Source organism: Lonchura striata, chromosome 25 (genome assembly GCF_050655825.1).
Source record: "Lonchura striata isolate lonStrDom1 chromosome 25, ASM5065582v1, whole genome shotgun sequence".
Lineage (NCBI taxonomy): Eukaryota > Metazoa > Chordata > Aves > Passeriformes > Estrildidae > Lonchura > Lonchura striata.
Genome location: NC_140727.1, coordinates 1,286,124 through 1,311,278, shown reverse-complemented (window position 1 = coordinate 1,311,278; position 25,155 = coordinate 1,286,124). Strand labels below are relative to the sequence as shown.

Below are 25,155 nucleotides of genomic sequence, written 5' to 3'. Positions count from 1 at the left end.
CACAGGAAACTGCCCATGCCATGGAACTTGGTAACCAAAAAAATGGTTTATGGAAAGGAATGTAGATGTTGGTTTCCTGCCATCTTTCCTACACATTTTTGAGGTTTGATTTCAAAGTTGGAAGTGTTACAGTGGGATATTGGGGGGAAAAGGCTGCAGATCCCCTCCAGGGAAAGGGGGTGAAACGAAGTATAAATATATCCTTAACAGTAGAAATCTCTCCCAATAAATCAGCTGTATTTGCCACTACCTGCTGCAGAAATTGCTTCGTTCATTATGTTTTAAAATAATTAATTCTATTCACCAGAGGAAAATGAGAGGAAACAGTCAGTGAGAACACCTTTGGGCAATTCCTTGGGGAAGGAGAGATTGGGAGTGAGAAAGTGCAGTCATTCCTTTGGAAGTGGGTCTTTGAAGAGCACATTACCAGGGATTAGGGAAAGCTCTGGAGGGGATTAAGATTTCACTCAAAGGCTCCTTCTCACCAGCCTTCAAAGCTCCTTTTCCTCCAGAGCCTGGGAAGGCCGGACCTGCACCCCGTGGGTAGCAAAGAGCAGAAGCTGCACCCACGCCCAGCCCTCTCCCAGTGACCCCAGCCTGGCTGTCCCAGAGCTGAGGAACTGCAGGCCCGACCTCCCAGCGCTCCTTCCAGTACCTGAGCAGCACAGGGAGCTCGTGGGCAGCTCTGCCAGGCTGCTGCCGAGGCTGCAGGGCCGGGAGGTGGCATCGGATGGGCACGAGAGGCTGCAGGCTGCCCTGTGCTCTATTTCAGCATCTGGGCTGGTGGGCTGGCAGCAGGGGAGCAATGACCCCAAAGTGGCACAGGAGCAGATGCTACAGCGTGGAGACAGGAGAAATTTGTTTCCCCACTTAAACAAGCAAGAGACACCAAGGACTGGACAGCATGTGAGGGCTCATTGTGGCCTATCAGGAGTTAAAGAGAACTTGTTAAACTGATGGACAAAGTCTTTTTATATGGTTTGAAACCAAAAGAGCGAAGACTCACACTGGATATTGAGAAATTCTTCCCTGTGAGGGTGCTGAAGCCCTGGCATAGAGAGAAGCTGTGGTTGCCCCATCCCTGAACGTGTCCAAGGCCAGGTTGGATGGGGCTTAGAGCAACCTGGGATAGTGGAAGATGTCCCTGCCCACGGCAGGGGTGTGGAATGACATGAGCTATGAGGGCTCTTCCCACCCAAACCTTTCCAGGATTCTCAAACTCCTGTGGACTCTCCTCAGTGCTTCACAGCCACCTGCACACACGGCAGCAGGATTCCTCCACCACGCAGGGATTTATTTCCAGCCAGCTTTAGAGTCACCACTGTTCCATCCCTCCAAGTTCCTGTTCCAACACACGCACAGAATCCTTGCACTGTGGTGACTGACATCACCACATCACACCTTGCTGACACAGAGGGGCTGGAAGGATGATTCCTGCCTGGCCAAAACCACTGGTGGGACTAATTTTGCTCCTCAGGGATTTAAACTCACCATGGGGCTATATCCCCACTCCCTGTGACGCTGTGCACCTCCCTTCCCTCCTTGCACCATCCATCCATCCTCCCACAAGCACATTCCTCACAAGAGCTGGCTTGTGCAGACTTTAAATGTCGTCAGGGGACACCGAAGAGATCCCAAGGCTCACACAGGCATTTTCAGGAGCCTGTTCTGAGCTGCAAAGGGGCCAATCAGTAACATCTGGGACGAGCTCTGACCCCACCAGCGCCAACCGGGACCTCCAGTCCCATCCCTACACAGCTCTGTGCAAACCTCCCACGTCTGAGGTTGCACAAAGCACTGCACTCGTTTGTGCAGAGCCTTCAGAAGAGGTTAAAGCTGCTTTCTAAACCTCCTCCAAGGGATTGCAGCCTCATTAGGATGCACACACAGAGGCAGGAGTGTTCCCAGCCCCGTGTTTTCTCCACCACCACCACCACCTACACTCTCAGCAACACCAACACCCATCCAGCCCAGTTCCAGCTCCGGAGCCGGCTGGGTGCAGCAGGTTTTACAGGTATGCAGCAAACCTCCTGTTCCCTCTCTGCCCCATCCTCCCACACGGAAAGAAAACTCAAAACTACCAAGTAACACCGACTCGCAGCTCTCAACAGTTCCAACAGCTGCTAATTGCCAATTCGAATTCAAAGGAAGCTTCCAAACCGGCGCTTTAGGGCCAGTGTTTGGGAAGCTGCAGCAGCATTCCTGGAGTGTCAGAGGTTTCCTGGCTGTGAGGGAAGGCAGCCGGGCCAGGTGGGAGGGACAGTGACACCCCCGTGCCTGCGCTGAGCACGGGAACAGGACAGCACGGATTAGTCCCAAGTGACTGGGAACTGGCAGGCAAGGATGAGACAGGGATGCAGGGAGACAGATGGTTGTGCGCATTTATTTTCCTTTGATAAAAATGGTCTATGCAAATTACACAGCCATGGAGGCTCCTGGGAAATACCACCCTGCTGGTGGAGACTCTTGGACAGTCTGAACATTCAAACACACCAGAATGGAAAGGTGGGGGGAGGATGGATCTAAACTGGGAAGAACATGAACTTCAACATTTTGCAGTGAAGCGAGAAGACCGTTAGCTTATTTTTCCATTTCCTTTTTAGTTTTTACACTTGTACAAATGAGCCCAACTGAGCACAGGAGTCAATGCCCCTGGACACCTCTGACCTGGGCAGAAACACACCTTGCAAACACCTTCCTCTGCACAGCACCTTTAACTCAAGCTCAAGAACAGCACACCTGGTCACTGCACACCCCTGGGTTCCATTATACCACCCCAGAGTGTAAAGAGACCACACTTCAAATGCACGTTTCTCACCCACCCAGGAGACTGGAGGCACCTTGAGCGAGGGACACGGGCTCGGCTCATCCCAGGAAACATTAAGACAAATGACATCAGAAATTCTCAGGTAATTTCAATTTTTCTTTTGATCCATTCCCAATAAGACGCTGAGAGAAATAACCAATCCCCAAACTTGGCTCAATTTTTTAAATATTTGCCTGAAAGAAGGGCTAGGGAAAGGAATCATGTACAGTTAAAATCAAGCTACTCAAAACACAATCATTCAGGTAAGTAACTAGAAGTATCGCCTCTACCATCTAGAGAGAGAGAGAAGAGTGTCTGAGACAGGGCATATTTAGGAAAAAATACACATCTGAAGTCTCTGTGGCCACGATGAGAACTGGAATCCACATACAAGCCAGTTAAAAAGCATTTCAACATGAAATCTTAACTTAGTAGGAAGGTCAGGGGTTAAGCTGTATCTTTTTGTTTTAAATACATGGACAGCTGTCAGATATGAAAATGATGGCGGGCTTTCCGGAAAGATCCCCTGTGCATGTGTATGGATGCGTGTGCTGACGCCTGTGGGGCAGCAGGACAGAGTTTAGGAAGGCTGGGAGCCCAGCAGTCTCTCGATAGCTGCGTTGATGTCCCCACCGGTGGCGATGAGCGCCTGGAGATTGGCCTCACGGTTGATGAAGCCCATGGCATTCAGCTGCTCCAGCTGCTGTTGGAATCGCACTTCGGGACTCTGCGCCTGCGAGGGAAAGGACAGAGACCCTGGAGACAAAGCACACGCAGCATGCCAACGTGGGCAGTGCCAGCAGCCACGGCTCTGCAGGAACCCCGAGCTCAGCTTCAGGGTCCTGTGGGGACAGCCTCCACGTGCCCCTGGGACGTGGCACAGCAGCCACACCAGAGTCAGTCCTGGACCGGTGCTGACGGTGGCAGCAGTGCAGGGAGAAGGATCCTCAGCACCCTGAGCTTAAACCTCTTAGAGGGTTCAACACTCCAAAGGGTCAGGCAGACCCCAACACCAAACCCAGCCCAGAGTACCACAACCGAAAGAGAATGCTGGAGACCACATCCCCGAGTGAGGCGAGGTGGGGACTCCCCTGGAGACCTCCCTGCCCATGCCAGCACCCGCTGGGCTTTACGTACTTGAGAGCTTCCTCCGGCCAGCAGCTGGATCATCTGCTGCATGAGCTGCTGTTGAGGGTTACCACCCCCAGCTGGAGAGGCACTGGCCGGCGTCGAAGCAGAGGGAACGGGGTTCTCCGGGATTGTGCTTCCTCCTGTGGAGGACGGGGGCATCCGGGGCATGCCGAAGGAGCCAAGGCTGCAGAGGAAGGCAGGGCATGCTCAGGGTGACACTGGCATTGGGCACCCACCAGAGTGGGGCAGCAGGGCAGCCAGCAGGCACGACCAGGCTGGCCCTCACTGAAGGCACTGCTACAGGGCAGCTCTGAAAACGGAACCAGCTGCATCCGTGTTCTGGTCACACACGGCACTGGGAGTGAGCAGAGCTAAGAGAAGCCTGCAGAGAACTGCTGTGATGGAGTGTGACCCGTGGTGACAGTAAGCACAGAGCTGAGGGCTGAGTACATCAGCCTGCCCCAGCACACCCACCCAGCCTCGTGCCTGTGTCTGTCCATCTCGTACTGTTCTCCAGAGATAAAGTTCTTGAGTTCAGTCCACACTAAATGCAGCAAACAAAGGATGGGGGAAGGACCAAGTGCACTTCAAACCTTTTCTCCAAAAAGGGTCAAGGACTTCCTGGTGAAGCACAAGCAAGCAGCAAGTGCTAATTAGCTTGCTCAGAGGGGCCTGCAGGCACACACCAGCACAAGTCCCCATGACAGAGTGCCCCAGGCAGATCTCCTGGATGAATCCAGAGCCAGTTCTGCCTGCTGGTGCTGGGCACAGCAGCTCTGCCTGCATGGCCCCGCTCTGGAGTGTTCCATACCTTGGCACTAGTCCGGGGGCCTCCGTCTGCAGCGTCTGGAGCCCCTGCTGGATCTGGAGCAGGGCCTGCATGGCGCGGGGGTTGGTAAGGATGGACAGGGAGTCCGGGTTCTGCATCTGGGGACAAGGCAGAGAGACACCACGGTACCAACCAGGGAGAGCTCAGGCAGCCAGAGCTCCACCACTGCCACACCTGAGCCAGCGCCAAGCTGAGCCTCTTGCCTGTGGCCAGCGCTGGCCTTCGTGTCTGGATCCTCCTCCGAGGCTCCAGACTGCAGGGCTCACCTGCAGGGACACTCACAGAGCTCACATCAGGCTTCCTAAATGAACTGGGTCAATCAGATTAGAACTGGGGACACTTGCCTTTGGATTCCGATTTACCTGAGAACCAGCTGCTCTAGCACAATTAACGGTGCAATTTTTGCAAACTCAACACAGTGAGAGCCTGTCTACACACGGGTTCCAAGTAGCTTCACAAGCCTAATCTGGAGTCTACCTTTCAGTAATTCAGGCAAGTTAATTCCGACTACCTTGTTCTTCCTCATTGTCTCCCCTGTGCAACCCCCTTCCTTCCTCAGCCCGGCCCCCCAAGCCCACATGCTCCCTAGTGCACTCCACCAAGCAGCTGAGATCCTGCCTGGGCCACAGTGGGGGAGAAGCTCTGGAGCCAGGGGCTGAGGGCAGCACAGGGCCAGCCAGAGGCCTTTACCTGCTGCAAGAAGACAGGGAGCTGAAGGCGGAGCTGTTCTTGAAGCTGTGGATTCCCAGCAAAGAGGGGGACATTTACCATGATCTAGCAAGAGACAGCACATGTAGGTAGGGTCAGAGGGTTGCTGCCACTTGCTGTCAAACCCTATGCAACTAAGCCATGAAAAACATGTCAGTCATGGGGCCCCTGACTCCCTCCCTGGGCTTTCAACATGCTGCCCTGCTACGGGGGATCAAAACAGGACAGCTCAGTTCCTGACAGCGGTGTTGAACAGGGGCCACCTGGCCACAAGCAAAGAGAAGGGCCATTCCCATGTCCCTCTGAGAGCCACCTGTTGTGTTAGAGGCTCTGCAAAACACGCAGAACTCAGAGCTGGGGCTGCCTTCAGGCTGTCGAGAAACACAACCAAATGGTGTATTCACTCTGCTCCGGTGTCTGCAGGAGGAACCAGTCTGACCCCAGCAGCAGACTGACACCTCACACTGAGCTCATGGCCTGCCTGGCAACAGCTGACAACTGCAACACTTTTACCTGTGCTGCAAAGTCCGGGTTCTGGGCAAGAGTTTGCATCATGCTCCGCATGTAGGGGGCAGAGATCATATTCTGCATCAACTGAGGGTTTTCAGAAATCTGCTGCAGGAGTCCTTGCATCTCTGGGCTGTTGAACATGCCTGCAAGGGGAGGGGAAGACAAAGAAAAACCCCTGATGAGCCTGAGCACCGCTGCATTGCCTGAAATACAATGTGACAGGTGACAGCACTGCCTGTACTCCACCCCCCCACCAGCAGCAAACATGGCTGTGGACAGCCATGGCAGTGCTCTGCTGGCCACTCTCCTGCTCCTGAGGGCTTTAGGGACAGCAGAGTTCCCAAAGGAACCGTTCGACAAGCGCATCAGAATAATTCATTTGTGTCTGCAAGTAGGCTAGACCCACTCCTCTGGGTATCAGCCACAGACAGGGCTCAAACGCCAGAGGAACCAGCCCTCCAAGGAAGCTGGGTGACCTGCTCAGCCAGCAGCACCCTCCGGCTCCTCCCTTACGTACCAGCGCCGATGCTGGCAGCATTCAGCCCAAAGGGGTTGGATACAGTTGGGGTGCCCTGGGTGGTTGCCGAGCCCGTGCTCCCTTCACTGCTGGGTGCCTGACTCTGGGAAGCAGGGGGTGTGGGGCTCCAGGGGTTTGGCAATGGCTCTCTGTTCTCCGTCCGCAAAGGCTGAGAGCTTGAGCTGTCAGAATTCCCCGTCAAGGAAGAGAAAGGATTGCTGCCAAACTAGGGAGAAAAAAAAAAAATAAAACAGATGGAATCAGTTAGTCCCAGCAGACCAACCCCAGCACTGAGCCAGAGAACAGCCGATCATATTCAGCCAAGTCCAGAATTTATTAAATATGTGCCATGATCCGCCTCCTGAGAAATCTGCAATCCACAACACACCTCACTCAGAAAAAGACGAGGCTCAGGAGTGGCCACAGCCCCAGATTCAGCTCCCAAATGCAGGGCTTCAAAACGCCCTTGTGAAACCAGCACCCGGACATAGCAGTAGGTAATCTGGACTGGAGTATGTCTGCACAGCCCTCTGCAGCCAGACTTGTGCTCCCTCCTCCTGCACTACCAGCCAGCTGGATCTGAGCCAGCTCCGTACTGAAGGCGTCAGGCTCCAGCTAATCCAGGGAGCAGAGGGCTGGGCTAGCAGCGACAGGGCCTGCCTATCGGTCAGGGCTGGCATCCAGCCTGCTGGGGGACTGCAGGAGCCAGAGCAGGTCTCTCCTCTGACACCTCAACCCATGTCACGAGAGGCACTGCACCACGTTCTCCAGCCAGTGCCTGCACTGGAGTGATGAAGAGCCAGGCTGTAGGAAAACGCCCCATCAGCACAGGGGACAGGGAAAGACCCCCTTCCCACACTACACCCCAGTGACAATCAGCCATACCTGCTCCCTGGCTGCACTAAACATGGGCTCCTGGATGTCCGTGTACATCCGGCGCAGGGCATTGTATCCTCCTGGAATGCTCTCAAGGTTACTCAAAGCACGGTCCTGGTTCCGCATCATCTCCTGCATCATGGCAGGGTTACGAGCCAATTCCATCGTCTGCGAGAAGGAAAAGGTGGAAAGCTCAAGCTCCTCTTCCAGGAGAGAGACAATAATTTAACACAGTTCACAGGCAGAGAGCAGAGACATCATTTATCCAAGCAAAGAGAGCCCAGGGATCCAGGCTCCTCCCCAGCCTTGCTCAGCTCTCTTCCTTCTCAGCCTCAGTTCAGCTGGATGACACTGCTCTGTTCCTAAGCAGTATCAGGACATCCAGACATCCAACATCAAATGTTCCCACTCAGTCTGGATGGACTACCTACAGAAACTGGGAAGGTGGATCCTCCCACCCTCTCCAGACTTTTGACAGGCCTCCCTTGCACAATAAATATCCAGGTCTCATTTGAGGAACTGCTGAAGTACAGATTATTCAAAATTTAGCGCTGCAGCTCTGGAATTTCATGTATGGCCAACACAGCTGAAAGCAGAATGAGTGAGCAGCAGATGGAAATGAGGCCCATTGAGCACAACCCTCTTGACAAGCCTTCCCAGGAAACAGCAGAGTCCTGTTAATGGCTATTGACACCCAGATTCCCACTGATCCCTGAGGATTCTCTTCTGATGAACCTCTGGTCTTCCAGACAGCCAGTCCTCTTGGACACAGGTCCTCTCTGCTCTGGGAAAAATGAGAGCCCTCTGGAATACCAGCCTACACTACTGCTCCCCACTGATACAGGTAGTGGAACACTGTACAGCTCTGGAGTCTCTACATAATCTGTCAAGAGAACTAGAGAGAAACAAAGAGCTTTTGCAGTAGCTTCACTTCTCCAGCACTGTTTTTACTCCCATTCCTGAATCACAATACAGTAGCCTTGTAGTCAGCATGCTAGAAAAATCCCAGCATCCCTTTTTTTCCACAATACACCATGGATTCAATAGCTCTGAAAGGGAAATAAGAGTTGAAAGGACATGGGTTGAGTATTTAGTATTCACATAACTCAAGACCACCATCTGTTTGTGGGGAGCTCACAGCAGGAAGGAAGAGATCTCCAAAACCACTGTTCTGGCATTCCCACTCCTCCTCTGCAGTGCAGACACTGATGTTGGTCCACAAAGACTCTCCTCAACCCTGTTTACTGAGCCCTGGTGTGACTCACCTGCCTCATGAGCTCTGGGTTATTAAGCATGTGGCTTATCTCTGGATTTCGCTCCATGAGCTGCTGCATCTGGGGATTGGCCATGATCATCTGCCTCATGAGGTCAGGGTTGGACATCATGTTCTGCACCAAGGGATTCTCCATGATCTGAGAAAGCATCTCAGGGTTGGACATGAGCTGCCGCTGCATCTGCTGCTGGAGCTCCATGAAGTTGGCAGAGCCCATCCCAAGGTTGCCCAGCCCAGCGATGCCACCGAAGCCAGCTGGAGAGGGAACAGCACAGGGGAAGAGAGGTATGAGTCAGTAACTGGCAGCAACTGCAAAAGAGGGCAGGCACAGCAGCTGAACTGCATCCCCACAAACCCAGAGTTATCCTGTGTCCAGCAGCCAGCTCTGAGTAAGGACATCCCTACACACACACACACTTCACCAAGTGCCATTACCTTGAGCAGGGACACAGAGGTGTGCCACAGGAGTGACTCATGCAAAGCCCATGGCAGGCAGAGACAACAACAGGGGTCAAGAACCCCAACTCCTTGGTCTAATCCCAGAAAATTCCTCCTTCCCACAGCGCCCACTTACACAGGATGGATGCAGCACTGTTGGGGCCTCCATCTCCAGGACCTCCCACGCTCCCCGACCCGCTGCTCCGTCTGCTGCCACTCCCTGTGTCCGGGCCAGCACTGCTGGATGTAGAGGGCTGAGATGGGGCAGCAGGAGAAGAAGGGGTTGCAGTGGGGGCAGAAGCAGCATTGGGGGCAGAAGCAGCAGATGTTGAATCTTGGACCCTGCAAAGGATAAAAGGTATTAAACTCCTCGGGGAAGGGCAAGGGGAGTCCTCTGTGGGGACACAGGACGTGCACCCCACAATGACAGGGCTCCCAGCACAGCAGCCAGCCCCAGCTTCCACCCCATCTCTGCCTGCACTGATCCACAGCTGTGCTCCCAGATGTGCTTCCATCTGCTGGAATCTGCCTCCCATCCTGAAGCACTGCACCCCTGACAGGCTGTTGTGGCCCACACAGAGTGGCTGGATGGGTCTTAACCTGAGCTGTATCCAGCTCTTCCTTGAATCCCACTGAATTAATTACTGCAGCCATATCTTTGAGCAATGAGTGTGCTTCAAACAGCAAAATCCTTCTGCTGCTCCCGCAGAAACCCCAGGAGTTACAAAAGGGCGAGTGCATGGGGTAAACAACAATGTTCACTTCTGAGTATTCCTATCAGTGCTTCTGGGGCAAAAAGAAGCATCAGCACTACTGTACAAAAAGGGAAACTGAGGCACGAGGCAGCCAGCACCTGTCTCACAAAGCCATGGAACATTTGACTTCAAATTCCTGCTCTGCCACTGGCTGTACCTTGATGCAAGGCTCCTGCTCCACCACAACTTGTCTGGAGCTTCTTTTAACCCACCCAAAGAGACACTGTGCTGTAAGCCACCACGCAGCAGGTACTGGACATCAGCTTTGCTGAATACACCAACCCATGTTAGTACCTTCTTACCAGTTACTCGTCAAGAGTGTTACAGGAATTTGGAAGAGAACAGTTAAAGATTTTCTGAAGCCTCTGCAGTCACAACAGCAAGCTCTGGACTCATGTTGAAGAGCTTTCATTAAATTAGACCACAAAATTCACTTTATTCACCTCAATAATGCTATTATACCTATGACAGTGAGAACAATGATTCCTTGATTTTTTTTCCAAAACCAAGAATTATTCCTTTTCTCTCCCTTTCCTTTTTCACTCTTCTAGAACTTGAAAAATCAACCCTGAAGGCCCCTATCCACTGTCCAGACAGACCTGACTGCTGCTGAAAACCAGTGGCCACTGAGAGAGGCAAAGAGTGGGGAAAGCAAATGGAAAGCTGAATAAGAAAGGAAGAAGGAAGCCAGAGAAAGGGCACTTGGTTTCTCTCAACCTCCTCCCACAGGAAGAGCCTGTAATGTCTTCAGTAAGCACTTTTCTAGGACTATTATCAGGAGAAAAATGAGCAGCCCAGGACAGCTGTGATTCCCCTTTTGAAACAGTCACCAATACCACATTTATAGTGGAGACAGCAGAAACAGCATCAGGCTACCTGGAGAGGCAGAATCCAAGGAGGCTGCAGAACCTGACAGCACACTTCCTTGTGTTTGTAGAAGAACAGGTGGAATAAAAAGAAGGGGGGGAAAGCCTATTTTGATTAGTGCAGCTCCCCCAGGGGACAGCAGAACTGCACAGAGACATAGCCCTGGAGCTCCCCGGGAGCTGGGGCACGCTGTGACCAGAGCCTGAGGCACGGCTGTGAAGGGCCTTGAAATGTGGCTGCAACTAAAGCACAGAAGCTGTTCCCAAAATCCTTCCATGCCCACCACCTCTCTGGAAAGTGCTGGGAAGAGCCAAACCCGCAGGAGCCTGAGGTCAGCCCCATGTCCTGCTCCCAGTCTGAGGTCTGTGGTGCACCTGAGCCAGATCCCCACAGGGAACTGCCCGGGTGCACCACAGCACAGGGTGACCCCACACTGCCCCATGTCCGTGGCTGCACAGCATCCACTGCCTGCACCAGCCTGTGCAGCCGTGCCTGCAGGGCCCACCAGGGCATGTGTGCCTCCTGTGGCACCCCGGGGAGCCTGAGCACAGCCTCAGAGCTGAGTATGTAGCAGGAGGTGACAGAAAACCCAGGTATTGGCTTCTACAGCAACACAAACTCACTGGGAAAGTAATTTCTTTTACCAGCAACTTTTCCTAGAACTTTTGCTGGTTTGCTAGAACCAGTATACATTTCTGATGGGCTCTTCCAAGACACACACATGAGTAATGTTAAAGGACAGCCCCTCCAGGTACCTGCCACACACCATCACAGCTGTGTCATCCACGGACAGGTTAGTGACAAACCCCCACGGCTGGGGCAGGGAAAGCTCACCAGGATCATCACAATCAGTTATTCCCAGCCCCCATTTGACACCAGCCCCTCCAAGACTAAGCTCTTACTTCTGCGGAGTCTTAATGACCAAATGAACAGTGAGCCCATCTTTGATCCCATGTTGATTCAACGTGTCTCCATCCTTCAGGATCTTCCCAGCAAAGATCAGAACCAGCTGATCCTGTTTGGCTTTAAACCGTCTAGAAATCTCTTCTTTGAACTGAAAAACAAACAGCATTTTTCAGGCAAAGGACTGGTACCAGTAACATAAATCCATTCTGGGAACAGCCCAAGGAACTGACAATCCTCACAGCCCATGAAGGTATCACACAGTCACCAGCTGCTGATGATGCCTGAAGTGCTAATGAAAACCAAACCAAAGACAAGTTCTGAAATTACAAACTATGGAGTAAATGTCAGAAAAAAACAGAGCCATTCCCTCAGAAGAGCTGAAGGCTTCCCAAGCCAGACCAATTGTGCTTCAGGCCTAACCCAAACACACCATTTATGCTGAACGACTGAACTGGTTTCATCTGTTCATTTGATTTTTTTTTCCTAAGGAAAGCCAAACTCCGATTTAATACAGGACAGTGCTCTATGGAAAAGGGAATAATCCTTTATCAGCCAATGGAAATAAACTAGGTCTTCTCCAATTCCTATTTCTGCAACTGAATTCCCTGTGAGCATGCCACGGAGCATAGACACCTATTCCTTACTGTGTGCTGTGCTGGGATTTACACCTGCAAGCAAGACTCTCACTGCTGGCCCTGCCGGGGCATCCCCAGATTGATTTGGAGGAAATAAAGCCTTGCACTTGGGAAACACAAACTAAAGGGAATTCAAAGGGGAAGGCCAGCATGGAGAGTGAAACACATGGTGGTTTCAGAGCTCTCAGCCTGGAGAGAGCTTCAGTTTACCCGAACTCTAAAATCAAGGCTGGGCACAGCTCAGCCCTGGCCCCAGATCACCCTGTCTGTGTCTCTCCCCACACAGCTCCGTGGCCCCCCTGCACAAAGCCCTCACTCCACACCTCCTGTCCGAGGGGCTCCCCCCAGGGAAAGGATCAGGAGGGCCACACGTGCATGCCCACGCCATGAACTGCTGCCCAGAGATCCCTGCCAGGCCCTTCACACGCTGACCTCGTGCCCTACGCCCGACCAAAGCACACAGCCAGCCCAACGCAGCGCCCATGACACCTTGTCCCAGTGGGCATCGCCACTTCCTCGATGCCAGGACCAGCCCTAGAGCGCGTCCCTGCCAATCCCAGCCTTCGCTAAGCGCAGCTCTTGGCAATCCCAGCCCTCTCCCGCTCCCTAGCAGGTGCAGAGCCCCCCCAGCCCACCCGTGGAAGGGCCGATGTTTCCTTCCCTCCACCTCATCCAAAGCTGGCCCCAAACATCTGCCCAGTTCCTCTCCCCTGGCCAGGGGCATCTGCCTCCAGAGAAATCCCGAGGTACGCCAGGACCCCCAGGTGTCCCCCTGGCAGCCCCCCGCGCACCCCTGCGGCTCTGCCCACAGTCCCACCACCTTCCCCACACCTCCGCTCAGGAAACTCTCCCACGCAGCCCGGCCCACGGGCCGAGCCCCCAGACCCCACCCCGGTCCTTCACACCCCTCCCACTGCCACCACCCCCAAAGCCGCCCTCCGAGCCCCCAACTCCTGTGTTTCCGACACCTACGACCCCTGCCACAGGTGAGCCCCCCCGACACCTGCCGCCCTCGGGGCTGTTTCCCCTCCAAAGGCCTCCAGCACCTGTCCTCCCTCCGATCTGAGGCCCAAAGGCCCGGGGTGCCGCGGAAAGCCCGGCTTGCCCCCGAGCCCAGCCCCAGCCCAGATCCGGGTCTCCAAGAGCCCCCCAGCCCCTCTGAGCGCCCCCCAGCCCCGAGCACCTTCCCCCGCTCCTCACGCGCGCCCCAAATTCCTGCCGGGCCCCAAAACTCGGCTCCCTTCCCAAAAGCCCTTCGCCGCACTCCTGGGTCCCCCAGCCCCCCAGAGCGGCCGCCCCCGCCCGTCAGCCCCCGCCCCGGCCCCCCGGGCCTCCCGGCCTGACCCGCCCCCACCTCGCGCACGGAGGCGCCGTCCGCGATGACGATCTCCTCCTTGTCCTTGGGGGTCTTCACGGTCACGCGGATGAGCGCCCCGCCGGGCCCTGGCTGGCCGTCCCCGCCCGGCCCGGGCCCGGGGCCGCCGCCGCCGCCGCCACTCGGCTCCGCCATCTTCGCCGCCCGCCGCCAGCCCGGGCCGCCGCCACCACAGAGAGCCGGGAGCGGCGCCGCAGCGCCGCCTCGGCCGGGACGGCGCCTCCCGGCGGCGCGGAGGAACGGCGGCAGCGCGGGCCGGGCGGCCGGAGCGGGGCGCGGGCTGAAAGCGGGGCTGAGCCTGCGGAGGGGGAGCTGCCCGCAGGGCCCCGCCGCTGCCCCCTTCCACCGGCTCCATCCCCGATCCCCACGGGCACCGAGGGCCACGCCCGCCCCGTGCTCCCTCCTGCTGCCGCGGCCCCTCTGGAGCCCCGGCGCCTACGGGGACACGGCAGGCCCGGGCGGGACTACAGCTCCCGGCGTGCCGCGCGCGGCGCGGCCCGTGACGGCCCCGCCCGGCGCGGCCCCACCCGCGGCCCGCGGTGCCGGCGGCGGCCATGCTGCGGCCCAAGGCCCTGACGCAGGTGCTGAGCCAGGCCAACACCGGCGGCGTCCAGAGCACGCTGTGAGTGCGGGGGGCCGGGCGGGGGGCGGCTCTCCCCGAGTGGGCCCGGCGGGCACCGGGGTGACGGCGCTGCGGGGACGTGCTTTCCCCGCCCGGAATGCTTCCCTCGTACCCAGCCCGGCAGGTGCTGCCGCTGTCCGTGCCCCCGGGGATGCTGCCCCTGCCCGGAGGTGCTGCCTGCCCCTGTCCCTGCAGCGGGGGATGCTCCCTGCTCCTGCCCTGGGAATGCTGCTCCAGCCCAAGGATGCTGCCTGCCTTTCCCCAGCCCCTGCTCTTATCCCTGCTCCTGCCCCTGCCCAGGGATGCTCCTTGCCTTTGCCCCTGCCTGGGGATGCTCCTTGCCCCTGCTCCTGCCTCTGCTCAGGGATGCTTCTTGCCTTTGCCCCTGCCTGAGGATGCTCCTTGCCCCAGCCCAGGGATGCTCCTTGCCCTTGTCCCTGCCCGGGGATGCTCCTTGCCTTTGCCCCTGCCTGGGGATGCTCCTTGCCCTTGCCCCTGCCTGGGGATGCTCCTTGCCCCTGCTCTTGTCCCTGCCCAGGGATGCTCCTTGCCCTTGCTGCTGCCTGAGGATGCTCCTTGCCCCTGCTCCTGCCTCTGCTCAGGGATGCTTCTTGCCTTTGCCCCTGCCTGAGGATGCTCCTTGCCCCTGCCCAGGGATGCTCCTTGCCCCTGCCCCTGCCCAGGGATGCTCCTTGCCTTTGCCCCTGCCTGGGGATGCTCCTTGCCCTTGTCCCTGCCCGGGGATGCTCCTTGCCTTTGCCCCTGCCTGGGGATGTTCCCTGTCCCTGCCTGGGGAAGGCAAAGGGGCCGAGCCCTTCCAGGGGCACACGTGGGATTGAAACCACACACCCTGCACGGTGCTGGGCTCCATATGGTGCTGGCACTGTGCACAGTGTGTGGGGCTGGGGCCTTGCACCGTTCCTGATGTCTGGTGCTGGGATGCCTCATGCACAGTGCAAGGGCTGGGGCTGTGCAGTGTTTGTCCTCCTCATGCCCAGCCTGTGGCAGGTCCTGCTGCTTCAACAGGCAGATACACCACAGCCCTGCACTGGCCTGCTCGGGCCTGGGGCCACTGCAGAGCTTTCTGGCTTTGAAGCCCCCCACTCCCTGCCAAACCCCTGCAGAGTGGGAGCATTGTGGGAGCAGTTCTTGGGACTGGGTGGGGGGGGTTTGCTCTACCCCTGGTATTGAGAGGGTCTGGTTTGCCCTACCGTGTCCTTCCCAGGCTGCTGAACAACGAGGGGTCCTTGCTTGCCTACTCGGGCTATGGGGACACTGATGCCAGGGTCACCGCAGCCATCGCCAGCAACATCTGGGTGGCCTACGACAAGAATGGGCACCAGGCGTTCAATGAGGACAACCTCAAATTCATCCTCATGGACTGCATGGTATGTGGGGCTGGAGCCTGCCTGCCCTCCCTGGGGACGTGGCTGTGGTGCCAGGATCGTGCTGGGGGTCCAGGCCAAGCTGGGGTGCCACAGGTGCTGTTTCTCCCTGGGCAGGAGGGGCGAGTGGCCATCACACGGGTGGCAAACCTGCTGCTCTGCATGTACGCCAAGGAGACGGTCGGATTTGGGATGCTGAAAGCCAAGGTAATGGCTGGGGTGTAGGCAGGGCTGCATCCCTGCTTGGTGTGGGAAAGAGCTGTTGAAGAGGATTGGGATGGAAGGGCTCAGGAAGCTGCTGTGTCTGGGACTCTCTTTGGACCTTGCAGAGACTCCTCTGTCCCCTGTGCCTGCCCAGGCACTCTATCACACCTTTTTAAGGTCCTAAACTGAAATACAAATTACAATAAGCAAGTGGGCAGTGGGCACACGTGTTGCAAAACCCACCTGAGCGTGGCTCATGCCATTCTCTGCTTGCAGGCACAGGCACTGGTGCAGTACCTGGAGGAGCCGCTCACGCAGGTGGCTGCATCGTGAGCAGGCAGTGGAGGGCTCTGAGGTGCCACGGGGCTCCAGCACCGTCACCGTCACCGCCGTGGGTTGGGCGTGAGTGGCCCCATGGGCATCCTGGAGCTCTGGTGGGGTCTTAAGAATGCAGTGGCAGGAATCCAGAAGCTGGCGGGAATAAAAGTGTGTTTGATGCTTGTGTCCATTGTGTCTGTTGTTGGGGGAGCTGAGGGGTAACACAACCGGACTGGGCTGGAGGTGCCTGGGCAGTGTTTGGGAGGTGCCATTGCCCTGGGGAAAAACAACAAGTTGCAAGGGGCTGTTGTCAAAGGAGAGGGGTTACGAGAGAGCCGAGCCCCTACCCAGCCCTGCTGTTACACTGGGATAGCTGGGGGTGCTGGGGGCTCCTTCCCATCCCTATTTCCCTGGCTTTCACACGATGGCAGCAGAGGCGAGGGAACATCGACAGCCGCGGGAGCCGGGCTGAGCGGGGGTTTGCTCCTGGCACGGCTGCCCTCGCTGCCGTCCCACCCCGCGGTGCCCTCGGTGCCCTGGCACCCTCCCTGCCCGCGCTGCCCATCCTGCTGGTGCTGCTCTCGCTGCCCCAGCCTGCCCCGCACTCCGATCAGCCCTGGCTCCTCCTCCGGCCGCCCCGTGACGGTCCCAGGGGTGCCGCTACCTGCCCAACCTGCGCTGCGACACCCGGTCCCACCCCTTGGGCGCCGCGCTGTCGCCTGCTCGGCCTCTCGCCGCTGTCCCGGACCCTCCGCTCCCCGGAGCCGCTCGGCCCCGCTCGCTCCCCGGCACAGAGGAGCCTCGGTGGCTCCGTCTCCTCCCTCGGCGCCCCGGGAGCCCGGCCCGCCCCGCGGGCTGCTCGGGCTCGGCAGCGGCACGGAGGAAACCCGGGGCCCTGCGAGGGCAGGCGGCGGCCGGGGCGACATGGGCAGCGCCGAGGAGGACTACAACTTCGTCTTCAAGGGTGAGTCCTGCGCTCCGTGCCAGCCCTCCCCTTCCCCAAAAGGAGTGGAGCAGAAATCCAGGGGCTGCGGGGAGGCAACGAGGGTGCCCGTTCCCCAGGGTGGCTGTGTCCTGAGCTGGCACGTTTTTGGTTGTCCCCGCAGCTGTGATGGGCACCGGGAGCTACGGAAGGTGAGGGGACTGGGGGCCAGGCACGGTCCGCTGACAGCAGTGAGGCCAGCCAGGGCTGGTGAGCAGCAGCAAGGTCCACAGAGACCCGGGGAGACCCTCACTCACCCCAAGGCTGAAGGCGTGCAGTGCCAGGCGAATTGCTGTTACGGGATAGTGGGGCTGTGAAAGCTGGGGCTGAGTGTGTGAGACAAATGCCACGACATCCTGTGACCCCCGAGAGCAGTGGGCATTGAAAAGTCACTTGCTGCGGTGACCTGGGCAGTGGCACAGCAGAGGACCTGGGGGTCAAAGCTGAGCTGGAGAAATGGGGGCGCAGCCTCACGCCTCCCATGCTGAGCTCCTTGGGCCCGCCTGGTCTTTGCCAGGTACTATTGGCTGGACTCTGCTGGAGCTCAGTGCTCCCTTTGGGCAAGTGGAGACAGACAGGCTCTGGTGTGCCACCTGTCCTGGGTGCCCACTGCAGCAGGGTGACCCAGGGCTCACCGACTTCCTTGCCCTGCTCCTGCTGCCCAGAGGCCGGTAGCCCTGAGCCCCCTGACCAGCTCTGGGGTTACACCAGCACTAGGGAGCACAGCTGGGCTGAAGGAGTGCCCACACCAGGGGTTAAACCCACACAGCTGCCCAGCCTCTGCAGCCAGTCTGGGGTCACCGGACAGCAGCGAGCGATGCCAATGCAACCAGTGCTGGTAGCTGGGGCAGTCCAGTGGGATTTCTCCTTCCTTCCACAGTTGTCCTGATCGGGGAGTCTGGGGTGGGAAAAACAAACCTGCTCTCTCGTTTTACCCGCAACGAGTTCAACCACGACAGCCGCACCACCATCGGCGTGGAGTTCTCCACGCGCACAATCCTGGTGGGAGACGCCGTGGTGAAGGCTCAGATCTGGGACACGGCCGGGCTGGAGCGCTACCGCGCCATCACCTCCGCGTAAGGATGGGAGGCCTCAAATCCCTGCCTCTCCTGGGGCTTGGGTTCAGCCCCATGGGTGAGGGTGCTGGGGGGAGCTGGAGCATGGAATAATAGTAGGGTTCTGTCACAGGTATTACCGGGGGGCTGTGGGTGCCCTGGTGGTGTTTGATATCACCAAGCACCAGACATACGATGTGGTGGACCGCTGGCTGAAGGAGCTCTATGACCATGCCGAGGCCAGCATCGTTGTCATGCTGGTGGGGAACAAGACTGACCTTGCACAGGCTCGAGAGGTGCCCATGGAAGAGGCAAAAATGTTTGCAGGTACAGGCTGGCACCCCGCCACAGGGCTGGGGGCTTAATAACCTCTCCAACAACATGGACCTGCACCAGTGCAGGTACTTGAACATCTCTAAAGGTGCTCCAGAGTGGAGGCATGTCCTCATCTCAGGGATCTCCTCTCCTTGCAGACAACAACGGGTTGCTGTTTGTCGAGACCTCGGCGCTGGACTCCACCAACGTTGAGGAAGCATTTGAGACCATCCTGAAGGGTACAGGCACTGGAGCTGTAATTCAGCAGCTCCAGGGCATTGCAGGGTCCCTTTCCCAGGGATGCAGGGCTGGGCAGATGATGTGCAGCACTTCTCTCCCTGCTCCACTTGAGCTATTTGGGGCTAGTTTCATGAGGTCTTTTGGTGTTGTCTTTCTGGCTGCTTTGGTTTTCAGCCTTTGGTGCTGGGCGTTTCACTTCCCACACCCGAAGCTTTGTTCTCACGGCCCCTGGGCATCCCTGAAGCCCCGGGGGCTGCTTCTGCCCCGTAATCTCCAGTCTCCTTCCTGTTGTCTTGGGCTCATGACTTGGTGTCTCCAGCATCCTGCCAAACCAGCTGTGGGGGCCTGGGGGGCCAGGGACGGAGTCCAAGAGCAGCTCTCCAGGAATGGCAGCCAGCAGTGTCCGGGCAGCGAGGTGTGCCATGCTGTGCTGAGCCATGCCAAGCCATGCGGTGCTGTTCCGTGCCATGCTGTGCAGTGCTGCGCTGACCCAGCCTGGCCCAGTGAGCTGCCAGCCCCAGCACAGGGTGAAGCACTAATCCCAGGTTGGGCAAGAGGAAATGGGCCAAGCACAGGGTGTTCCCCAAGCGCCGCAGGGATGCACGCCTTGTCCCTTGTCAGCCCTCGAGTCACCCCTGTGCTGCGTAGAGCAAAGGAGAGCCACCAGCACTGAGCAGTGGGGGCTGCAGGCTTGAAGCTGTCCCTGCATCCTCGGGGGGCCTTGGCTGACACATGGAATCCCTGGCACTTCTTTTGCAGAAATCTTCTACAAAGTGCAGAAGCAGAAGCAGAGGAGCAGCCAAAGCAACACGGTGTCACTTGCAAGTGAGAGCCCTGCGAGCACAGCCCCAGCACAGGCAGAGAGGCGCCCGTGCTGCGTGCCCCTCTGAACCTGCTGGGCACCCCGGGAAGTCCCCAGGGGACCCCACAATGCCAGGACACACCAGTGGCCACCAGCACAGGCTGGTGTCACCCCGCCTGCAGTGCCACCCCTGTCCTGGTGCGGTGGGGACCAGCAGCCTGGACAGGGGCCAAATTCTGCCATAAACAGTGAGAAGCACCAGTTCCAGGAGCTCTTCTCTCTCTTGTTTCATTTTTGCTGGGCCCTGATTAGCATCACCACTGTCACGACAGCACCCTAACAGCCCTCTGGACCTGCAGGGCAAAATGACCAGGACACCCCTGAAGCACCTCTGGGGAGGAAGCCAGTAGGTTCTGGGCAGGATCATGCCAGCAACAGGAGCCTCTCTGATTCCCTCTGGCCCTGGGGTGCTGCTGTAGGGCCACCCTGTGCCTGCACTGAGGATGAGGCTGACCAACAGGTGTCTGTCCCACCAGGGACTGCTCTGGGGTGTGAAGTGGCAGCACTCAGCCCTTGGCTGTCCCAGCAGGGCCCGGTGCCATGGGGCCGGGAGCAGCTCTGTGTCCAGCACGGGCGTGACACAATCATTAAAGGACTTGTGAAATGCAGGTTTACTGAGCTGGAATTCCTGCGTGTTTGTGGTCAACGCCCTGGGTCCCCACCTTCATAATGTGCTGAGAATCACGGCCTCCGAAGCAGCCCAGCTGGATGCCACGGCTCCCCTGTGCCCCCTCCTACCCCGGTGCCAAGGCCCCCCTGCACTCCCTCCCACCCTGGAGCCAGGCTCGTCCTGTGCCCCCTCCCACCCTAAAGCCGTGCTCGCCCTGTGCCCCCTCCCCATGCAGCCTTCCCCAGTTTAGTTCCCCTGCTTGAACTTTATCACTTCCAGCGATGACGCGGCCTCTGCCGGCTCTGAAACCCCTGGAAGCGGGGTGATCCCGCTGGATTCTCCGCGTCTGCGCTCGCTTTCCCTGTGCCCCACGCCGGACGTGCCAGCCCAGCTCCGTGTCACGCCCACGGCTCTGTGTGGGACGCGCTGTCCCCATCCGGGGCACCCTCGGGTGGCGGCCCGTCCCTGCCCCCCTTACCTGGCCCAGGTGAGCGCACCTGGGTGTGACGGGCAGCCCCGGGCGCCAATGGGTGCGGAGCAGGAAGGGCCGTGGCACCAATGGGTGCCGGGGGACAGGGACAGCCCCTGCCCGGGCTGGGCAGGGCCCGGAAATCCCAGCTGGATTTCCCAGTGGGAGCGGGGCTGCGGTGCCGGGCGAGATGCGGGGCAAGGACGATGAGTACGATTATCTCTTCAAAGGTGGGTCTGCTGCCCGGTGCCAGCCTGGCAGCGCTGGCTCCGGCAGCACCCCCGGCGTGGCACTGGCATCTGGGGCTCGTACTGGGATGGAGCACGCAATTCCCAGTTCGCGGGACGGGAGCGGGGCTTGCTGTGCTGGAAGGGGCGCTGGGGCTGCTCTGATGGTTTGTGGTCCCCGTTCTCGTTACAGCCGCTCTAGACTCTGCGGGAAGGAGCGCAGCGCCCTGCAGGGTGGCTGTGCCCACGGCAGGGTGCTGGGGAAGGCTGGTCCGTGGGACTCTGTGCGTGCCGTGTTGGGCCCTGAGCACCCGTGGGTGCTCTGCTCTGCGGCACTGGGTGAAGGGAGCCCGTCTGAGAGCTGAGTAACCTCCCCCAGGAGAGAAAGCCATGCTGCTGCCCAGCTGCAGTGGAGGGAGAGCATCCAGGGATCCAGGCTGGTCCTTGCTGCTGCTGGTCATGCTCTGACCTCACTGCTGGGCCCGGTGCGGGACAGGGACGGGCTCTTGGAGACTCAGCGTTGGCATTTCTGGAGCCCAGCATCCCCATGAAGCAGCCCCATCCCTGTGCGTGCCAGGCTTCCCTGCAGGCTGGCCAAAGCAGGTGCTGGGGAAGCAAAGGGGCATCTTGGCAATGCCACAGCCTCCTGAGCCATAAAATCCAGGGTGTGAGCTCACCGGTGGGTGGCTGTGAGTCAGCCTACCCACACGGGCCTGCCCGCAAGGCCCCGAGTAATTCTAGCCACCGACACGACGTAATTCCAGCCAGCCATGTGCTGGTGGCCCCTGGCTCCTTGCACACCTCCCCTGGCTGCTGCCCAGGAAAATCCTCCTCCCTGGAGTTCCTCTGGTGTGGGGGAAACTCTGATGATGCTGAGTGGTGCCTTGAGTAGGATGCCCAGGCAGGAGCTCTCCCAGCTGCCTTGTTCTGCACTTCCCACCCGGTGCTGTGCCAGCTGCGTGGCTCTGAGGGGGCTTCAGCTCATAGTCCTCCTGTGTCTGACCATCCCCTGTCATTCTACAGGAGCCAGGGCTGGGAGCAGTTCAGCACAGGATTTCATTCCCCTCCTGGGTCTCACGGTGGTCTCTGGAGTGTTTAAAAAATAGAACTCAGTTTTCAATGCAAGGGCAGCTGATGCCTCCAAAGCAGGAGCAAAGTCGAAGGGGAATGCAGGTCAGGGGCATGGAGCTGCTCCCAGGGTGCAGCAGCTGTGAGCCCAGCCTCCCCCGTGAGGAAAGGGAGATTGTCACAGCAGGAAGCAGCATTATCCGAGTTCCACTGAAGTGGGAGCACCAGTTGTGGCAGAGCACAATGCACGTTCCAGCTGTGCAAGGCCCCTGGGCTGGAGGGGCTCAGGATGGCTGAGGAGCAGCTCTGGGCATGGCTGCTCCTCAGACCCTTCCTTGGAGCCCTGTGTGGGGCTCCAGGCTGTTTCCTACACTGAGATGTGGTGTGCTGAGGATGTTTGGAGGCAGTGAGGACAAAACGTGTCAAGTGCTTTTGTGCCTGGGGTGGGGGGTGCTGCTCCAGCTCCTGGAGCCACTCAAGCTCAGGGACAGGAGGCTCATCACCCCCACAGGCTGCAGCACCCTCCCTGCATCCCTGGCGTGGTGCAAAGCCCTTGGAGCCTGCCGTGGAACATGGCACTGCCAGGGTGAGGATGGTGGCAGTTGAGCTGGGGAAGCAGCAATTTCCTGTTGGTAAAAAACCGAGCTCACATCAAAACTTCGGAGCTGGGGAAGTGATCACGAACCCGGCCTGCATTTCCTACTGCCTTGTCCAGGGTAGTCCAGGCTGCTGTGGTCCTCTCAGAGCTCCCTGCAGTGGGCAGCAGCTGAGGAGTCTCCCCAGCAGCTGGGCAAAGGGGGGATTCTGCCCCTCTTTGGTGAGACCCCCCCTGCAGAGCTGCCTCCAGCTCAGGGACCCCCAGCACAGGAAAGGTGTGCAGCTCCTCAAAGAAATCAAGGAGGCCACGGAGATGCTCCAAGGGCTGGAGCCAGGCTGGGAGAGCTGGGGATGCTCAGGCTGCAGAAGAAAAGGCTCTGGGGAAACCTCAGAGCCCCTTCCAGTGCCTAAAGGGCTCCAAGGGAGTGAAGAGGGACTTTGGAAAAGGGGGAATGGCTTCTCCCTGTCAGAGGGCAGGGTTAGATGGGATATTGGGAAGGAATTGCTCCCTGTGAGGGTGGGGAGGCCCTAGCACAGGTACCCAGAGAAGCTGTGGCTGCCCCTGGATCCCTGGAAGAGTTCAAGGCCAGGTGGGACAAGGCTTGGAGCAACCTGGGACAGTGGAAGGGGGTTGGGGTGAGATGGGCTTTACGGTCCCATCCACCCAGACCATTGTGTGAAGCTGTGGAGGAGCTGCCCTTCTCTCAGCTGCTGGCTGTGCTGACACAGTGATTGCTCCCCGTGCTCTGGAGCCTTCCAGCTTCCCTCAGTGATCCCAGAGATCTGTCCCATCCCTGCTGGGCCTCCTGGCGCCAGGCTGCTTGGTGGCTGCCCTGCTCTGAGGGTTTTGTAGCAGGGTGGCTGCACTGTCGGAGGCTTTGCACCATGCAGGGGAGCCATGTCTACGAGCTGGAGCTGGTGGGAAGGAGTTATCCAGGACGTGGAGCAACATCCTTGCAGGGTGGTGGCTGCTGAGCCTCGGCTGAGTGTGGCAGTGTCTTGCTGAGGCTCCTGCAGCGTGTGGCATCCCAGTGGCCCCTTGCTGGTGCTGCTGTTCCTGTGTCCTGCCCACCGTGGTCACTGGTGGTGTTGTCCAAACCTGGTGGGGACACATGTCCCACGGGTGGGTGAAGTGTCCGAGTACAGCCGGGGAATGAATAGGATTGGCAGTGAAGGAATTAAAAATAACTTAAAAAATAAAACCAAAAACCTGTTGAGTCATAAACTCAACAAACTTGACTGGGGAGGTGTGTGATAAAGCTCCCCAGAGCTTGTTTCACCAGGTTTTACAGGAACCATCCAGATCTGGGACAGGCACAAAATGCATTTAACCCACACCCAGGGACTTCCCTGCTCATGGGCTGGACCAGCAGCCGCAGAGGAGGATGCTTCCTTTCAAACCATGTCCTCCAGTGTGCCCACAGGGCTGGAGGGCACACAGGGTTGTCAAGAGGTGCCCCAGCTCTGCCTGGCCTCTGGCCTGGCTCTCCCTGCATGGGTCCTGACCCTGGTTTTCTGCCCATTTTGGGTATATCAATGCATGTGGTGCTTTCCCATCCCCAGGGATAAAGACTTCTGCTAACTTCCTGGTGATGGCAGGGATTTTCTCAAGGGGTATTCACGGTCAGTGATGCTGCTGGGAGGAGGGGAGGCAGCTGGCCCTGCTCTGCTTCACCCCTCACCTGCCAGCTCCTCCTGGATGAGACAGAGGTGGGGTCTGGGCAGGTGGGGAGGCTCCCATCCCTGCCAGGCTGTGGGGTGGGTGCCTTTCCTGGTGGCTGGGGGAGCTGACGCTGTGTTTGTGCCCACCAGTCGTGCTCATTGGGGACTCAGGGGTGGGCAAGAGCAACCTGCTCTCACGCTTCACCCGCAACGAGTTCAACCTGGAGAGCAAGAGTACCATCGGCGTGGAGTTCGCCACGAGGAGCATCCAGGTGGACAACAAGACGGTGAAGGCTCAGATCTGGGACACGGCCGGGCAGGAGCGGTACCGCGCCATCACCTCCGCGTGAGTTCCCTTGCTGCCAAGGCCTGCCTTGCCCGGGGCCCTGCTGTGACCCTGTCCCCTCCTGTCCCCCAGCTACTACCGAGGGGCAGTGGGAGCTCTGCTGGTCTATGACATCGCCAAGTACCTGACGTACGAGAACGCAGAGCGCTGGCTGAAGGAGCTGCAGGACCACGCTGATGCCAACATTGTCATCATGCTGGTGGGCAACAAGAGTGACCTGCGGCACCTGCGGGCTGTGCCCACCGACGAGGCCAGGAGCTTCGCAGGTATCTCCCCCATCCTGGCCAGGCCCTCCCCATCTGCCTGGAGCTCATGGCGCCCACCTGAGCTCACTCTGTTCTTGTAGAGAAGAATGGGCTGTCCTTCCTTGAGACGTCTGCCCTGGATTCCACCAATGTGGAGACAGCCTTCCACAACATCCTCTCGGGTAAGGGGCAGCCAGGAAAGGGAGGGACAGGAGGAGAGATGGCTTTGGACACTGTGTCCCCTCAGGACACCCCTGGGGGCCTGGCTGTCCTGGGTGGGATCTGGGTTGGAATCCTGCTCCCCTGGATGGGGAGAGGTGAG

The 25,155-nt window shown here is 58.4% G+C and overlaps 4 protein-coding genes across 5 annotated transcripts in view; 3 read left to right on the top strand and 1 right to left on the bottom strand.

Moving 5' to 3' along the window:
- Positions 1-2,363: 2,363 nt before the first annotated feature.
- On the bottom strand, positions 2,364-13,778 carry UBQLN4 (ubiquilin 4). 2 transcript variants are annotated; one of them, XM_021532196.3, is made up of 11 exons: positions 13,606-13,778; positions 11,613-11,764; positions 9,225-9,430; positions 8,643-8,905; positions 7,387-7,545; positions 6,502-6,727; positions 5,988-6,127; positions 5,457-5,540; positions 4,749-4,864; positions 3,944-4,121; positions 2,364-3,539 (listed from the first exon to the last, which is right to left on the bottom strand). In XM_021532196.3, the coding sequence occupies exons 1-11, from the start codon at positions 13,759-13,761 to the stop codon at positions 3,387-3,389; spliced, it is 1,833 nt and encodes a 610-aa protein (XP_021387871.1). In that variant the 5' UTR covers positions 13,762-13,778; the 3' UTR covers positions 2,364-3,386. The 2 variants fall into 2 exon arrangements, with proteins under 2 accessions (XP_021387871.1, XP_021387872.1); XM_021532197.3 differs by lacking the exon at positions 5,457-5,540 and having other exon boundaries at positions 13,606-13,776.
- Positions 13,779-14,151: 373 nt separating this feature from the next.
- Positions 14,152-16,341, top strand: LAMTOR2 (late endosomal/lysosomal adaptor, MAPK and MTOR activator 2). The gene is made up of 4 exons (XM_021532208.3): positions 14,152-14,248; positions 15,474-15,636; positions 15,751-15,840; positions 16,114-16,341. Exons 1-4 carry the CDS (start codon positions 14,181-14,183, stop codon positions 16,168-16,170), a joined length of 378 nt encoding a protein of 125 aa, XP_021387883.1. The 5' UTR covers positions 14,152-14,180; the 3' UTR covers positions 16,171-16,341.
- A 94-nt stretch (positions 16,342-16,435) lies between these two features.
- On the top strand, positions 16,436-20,217 carry RAB25 (RAB25, member RAS oncogene family). Its single transcript, XM_021532206.4, has 5 exons — positions 16,436-17,119; positions 18,018-18,213; positions 18,326-18,519; positions 18,666-18,746; positions 19,507-20,217. The coding sequence occupies exons 1-5, from the start codon at positions 17,080-17,082 to the stop codon at positions 19,635-19,637; spliced, it is 642 nt and encodes a 213-aa protein (XP_021387881.1). The 5' UTR covers positions 16,436-17,079; the 3' UTR covers positions 19,638-20,217.
- Positions 20,218-20,776: 559 nt separating this feature from the next.
- The window catches only part of LOC110471567 (ras-related protein Rab-11A-like), an 18,012-nt gene continuing 13,633 nt past the window's right edge, over positions 20,777-25,155 (top strand). The window contains exons 1-4 of the mRNA XM_085561010.1: positions 20,777-20,918; positions 24,393-24,588; positions 24,661-24,854; positions 24,935-25,015. Coding sequence (XP_085417136.1) covers positions 20,879-20,918; positions 24,393-24,588; positions 24,661-24,854; positions 24,935-25,015 — 511 coding nt within the window. The 5' untranslated portion in view covers positions 20,777-20,878. The remainder of the gene's footprint in view (positions 20,919-24,392; positions 24,589-24,660; positions 24,855-24,934; positions 25,016-25,155) is intronic.

Coding starts and splice junctions, on each gene's coding strand:
- UBQLN4 (XM_021532196.3), bottom strand. CDS start 13,761: ATGGCGGAGCCGAGTGGCGGCGGCGGCGGCGGCCCCGGGCCCGGGCCG. Junction 9,431..11,612: donor GTCATTAAGACTCCGCAGAA/GTAAGAGCTTAG, acceptor TATCCTTTGCAG/GGTCCAAGATTCAACATCTG. Junction 8,906..9,224: donor CAGTGCTGCATCCATCCTGT/GTAAGTGGGCGC, acceptor TTCCCTCTCCAG/CTGGCTTCGGTGGCATCGCT.
- RAB25 (XM_021532206.4), top strand. CDS start 17,080: ATGGGCAGCGCCGAGGAGGACTACAACTTCGTCTTCAAGG. Junction 17,120..18,017: donor CTACAACTTCGTCTTCAAGG/GTGAGTCCTGCG, acceptor TTCCTTCCACAG/TTGTCCTGATCGGGGAGTCT. Junction 18,747..19,506: donor ATTTGAGACCATCCTGAAGG/GTACAGGCACTG, acceptor CTTCTTTTGCAG/AAATCTTCTACAAAGTGCAG.
- LAMTOR2 (XM_021532208.3), top strand. CDS start 14,181: ATGCTGCGGCCCAAGGCCCTGACGCAGGTGCTGAGCCAGGCCAACACC. Junction 14,249..15,473: donor GGCGGCGTCCAGAGCACGCT/GTGAGTGCGGGG, acceptor TGTCCTTCCCAG/GCTGCTGAACAACGAGGGGT. Junction 15,637..15,750: donor TCATCCTCATGGACTGCATG/GTATGTGGGGCT, acceptor CTCCCTGGGCAG/GAGGGGCGAGTGGCCATCAC.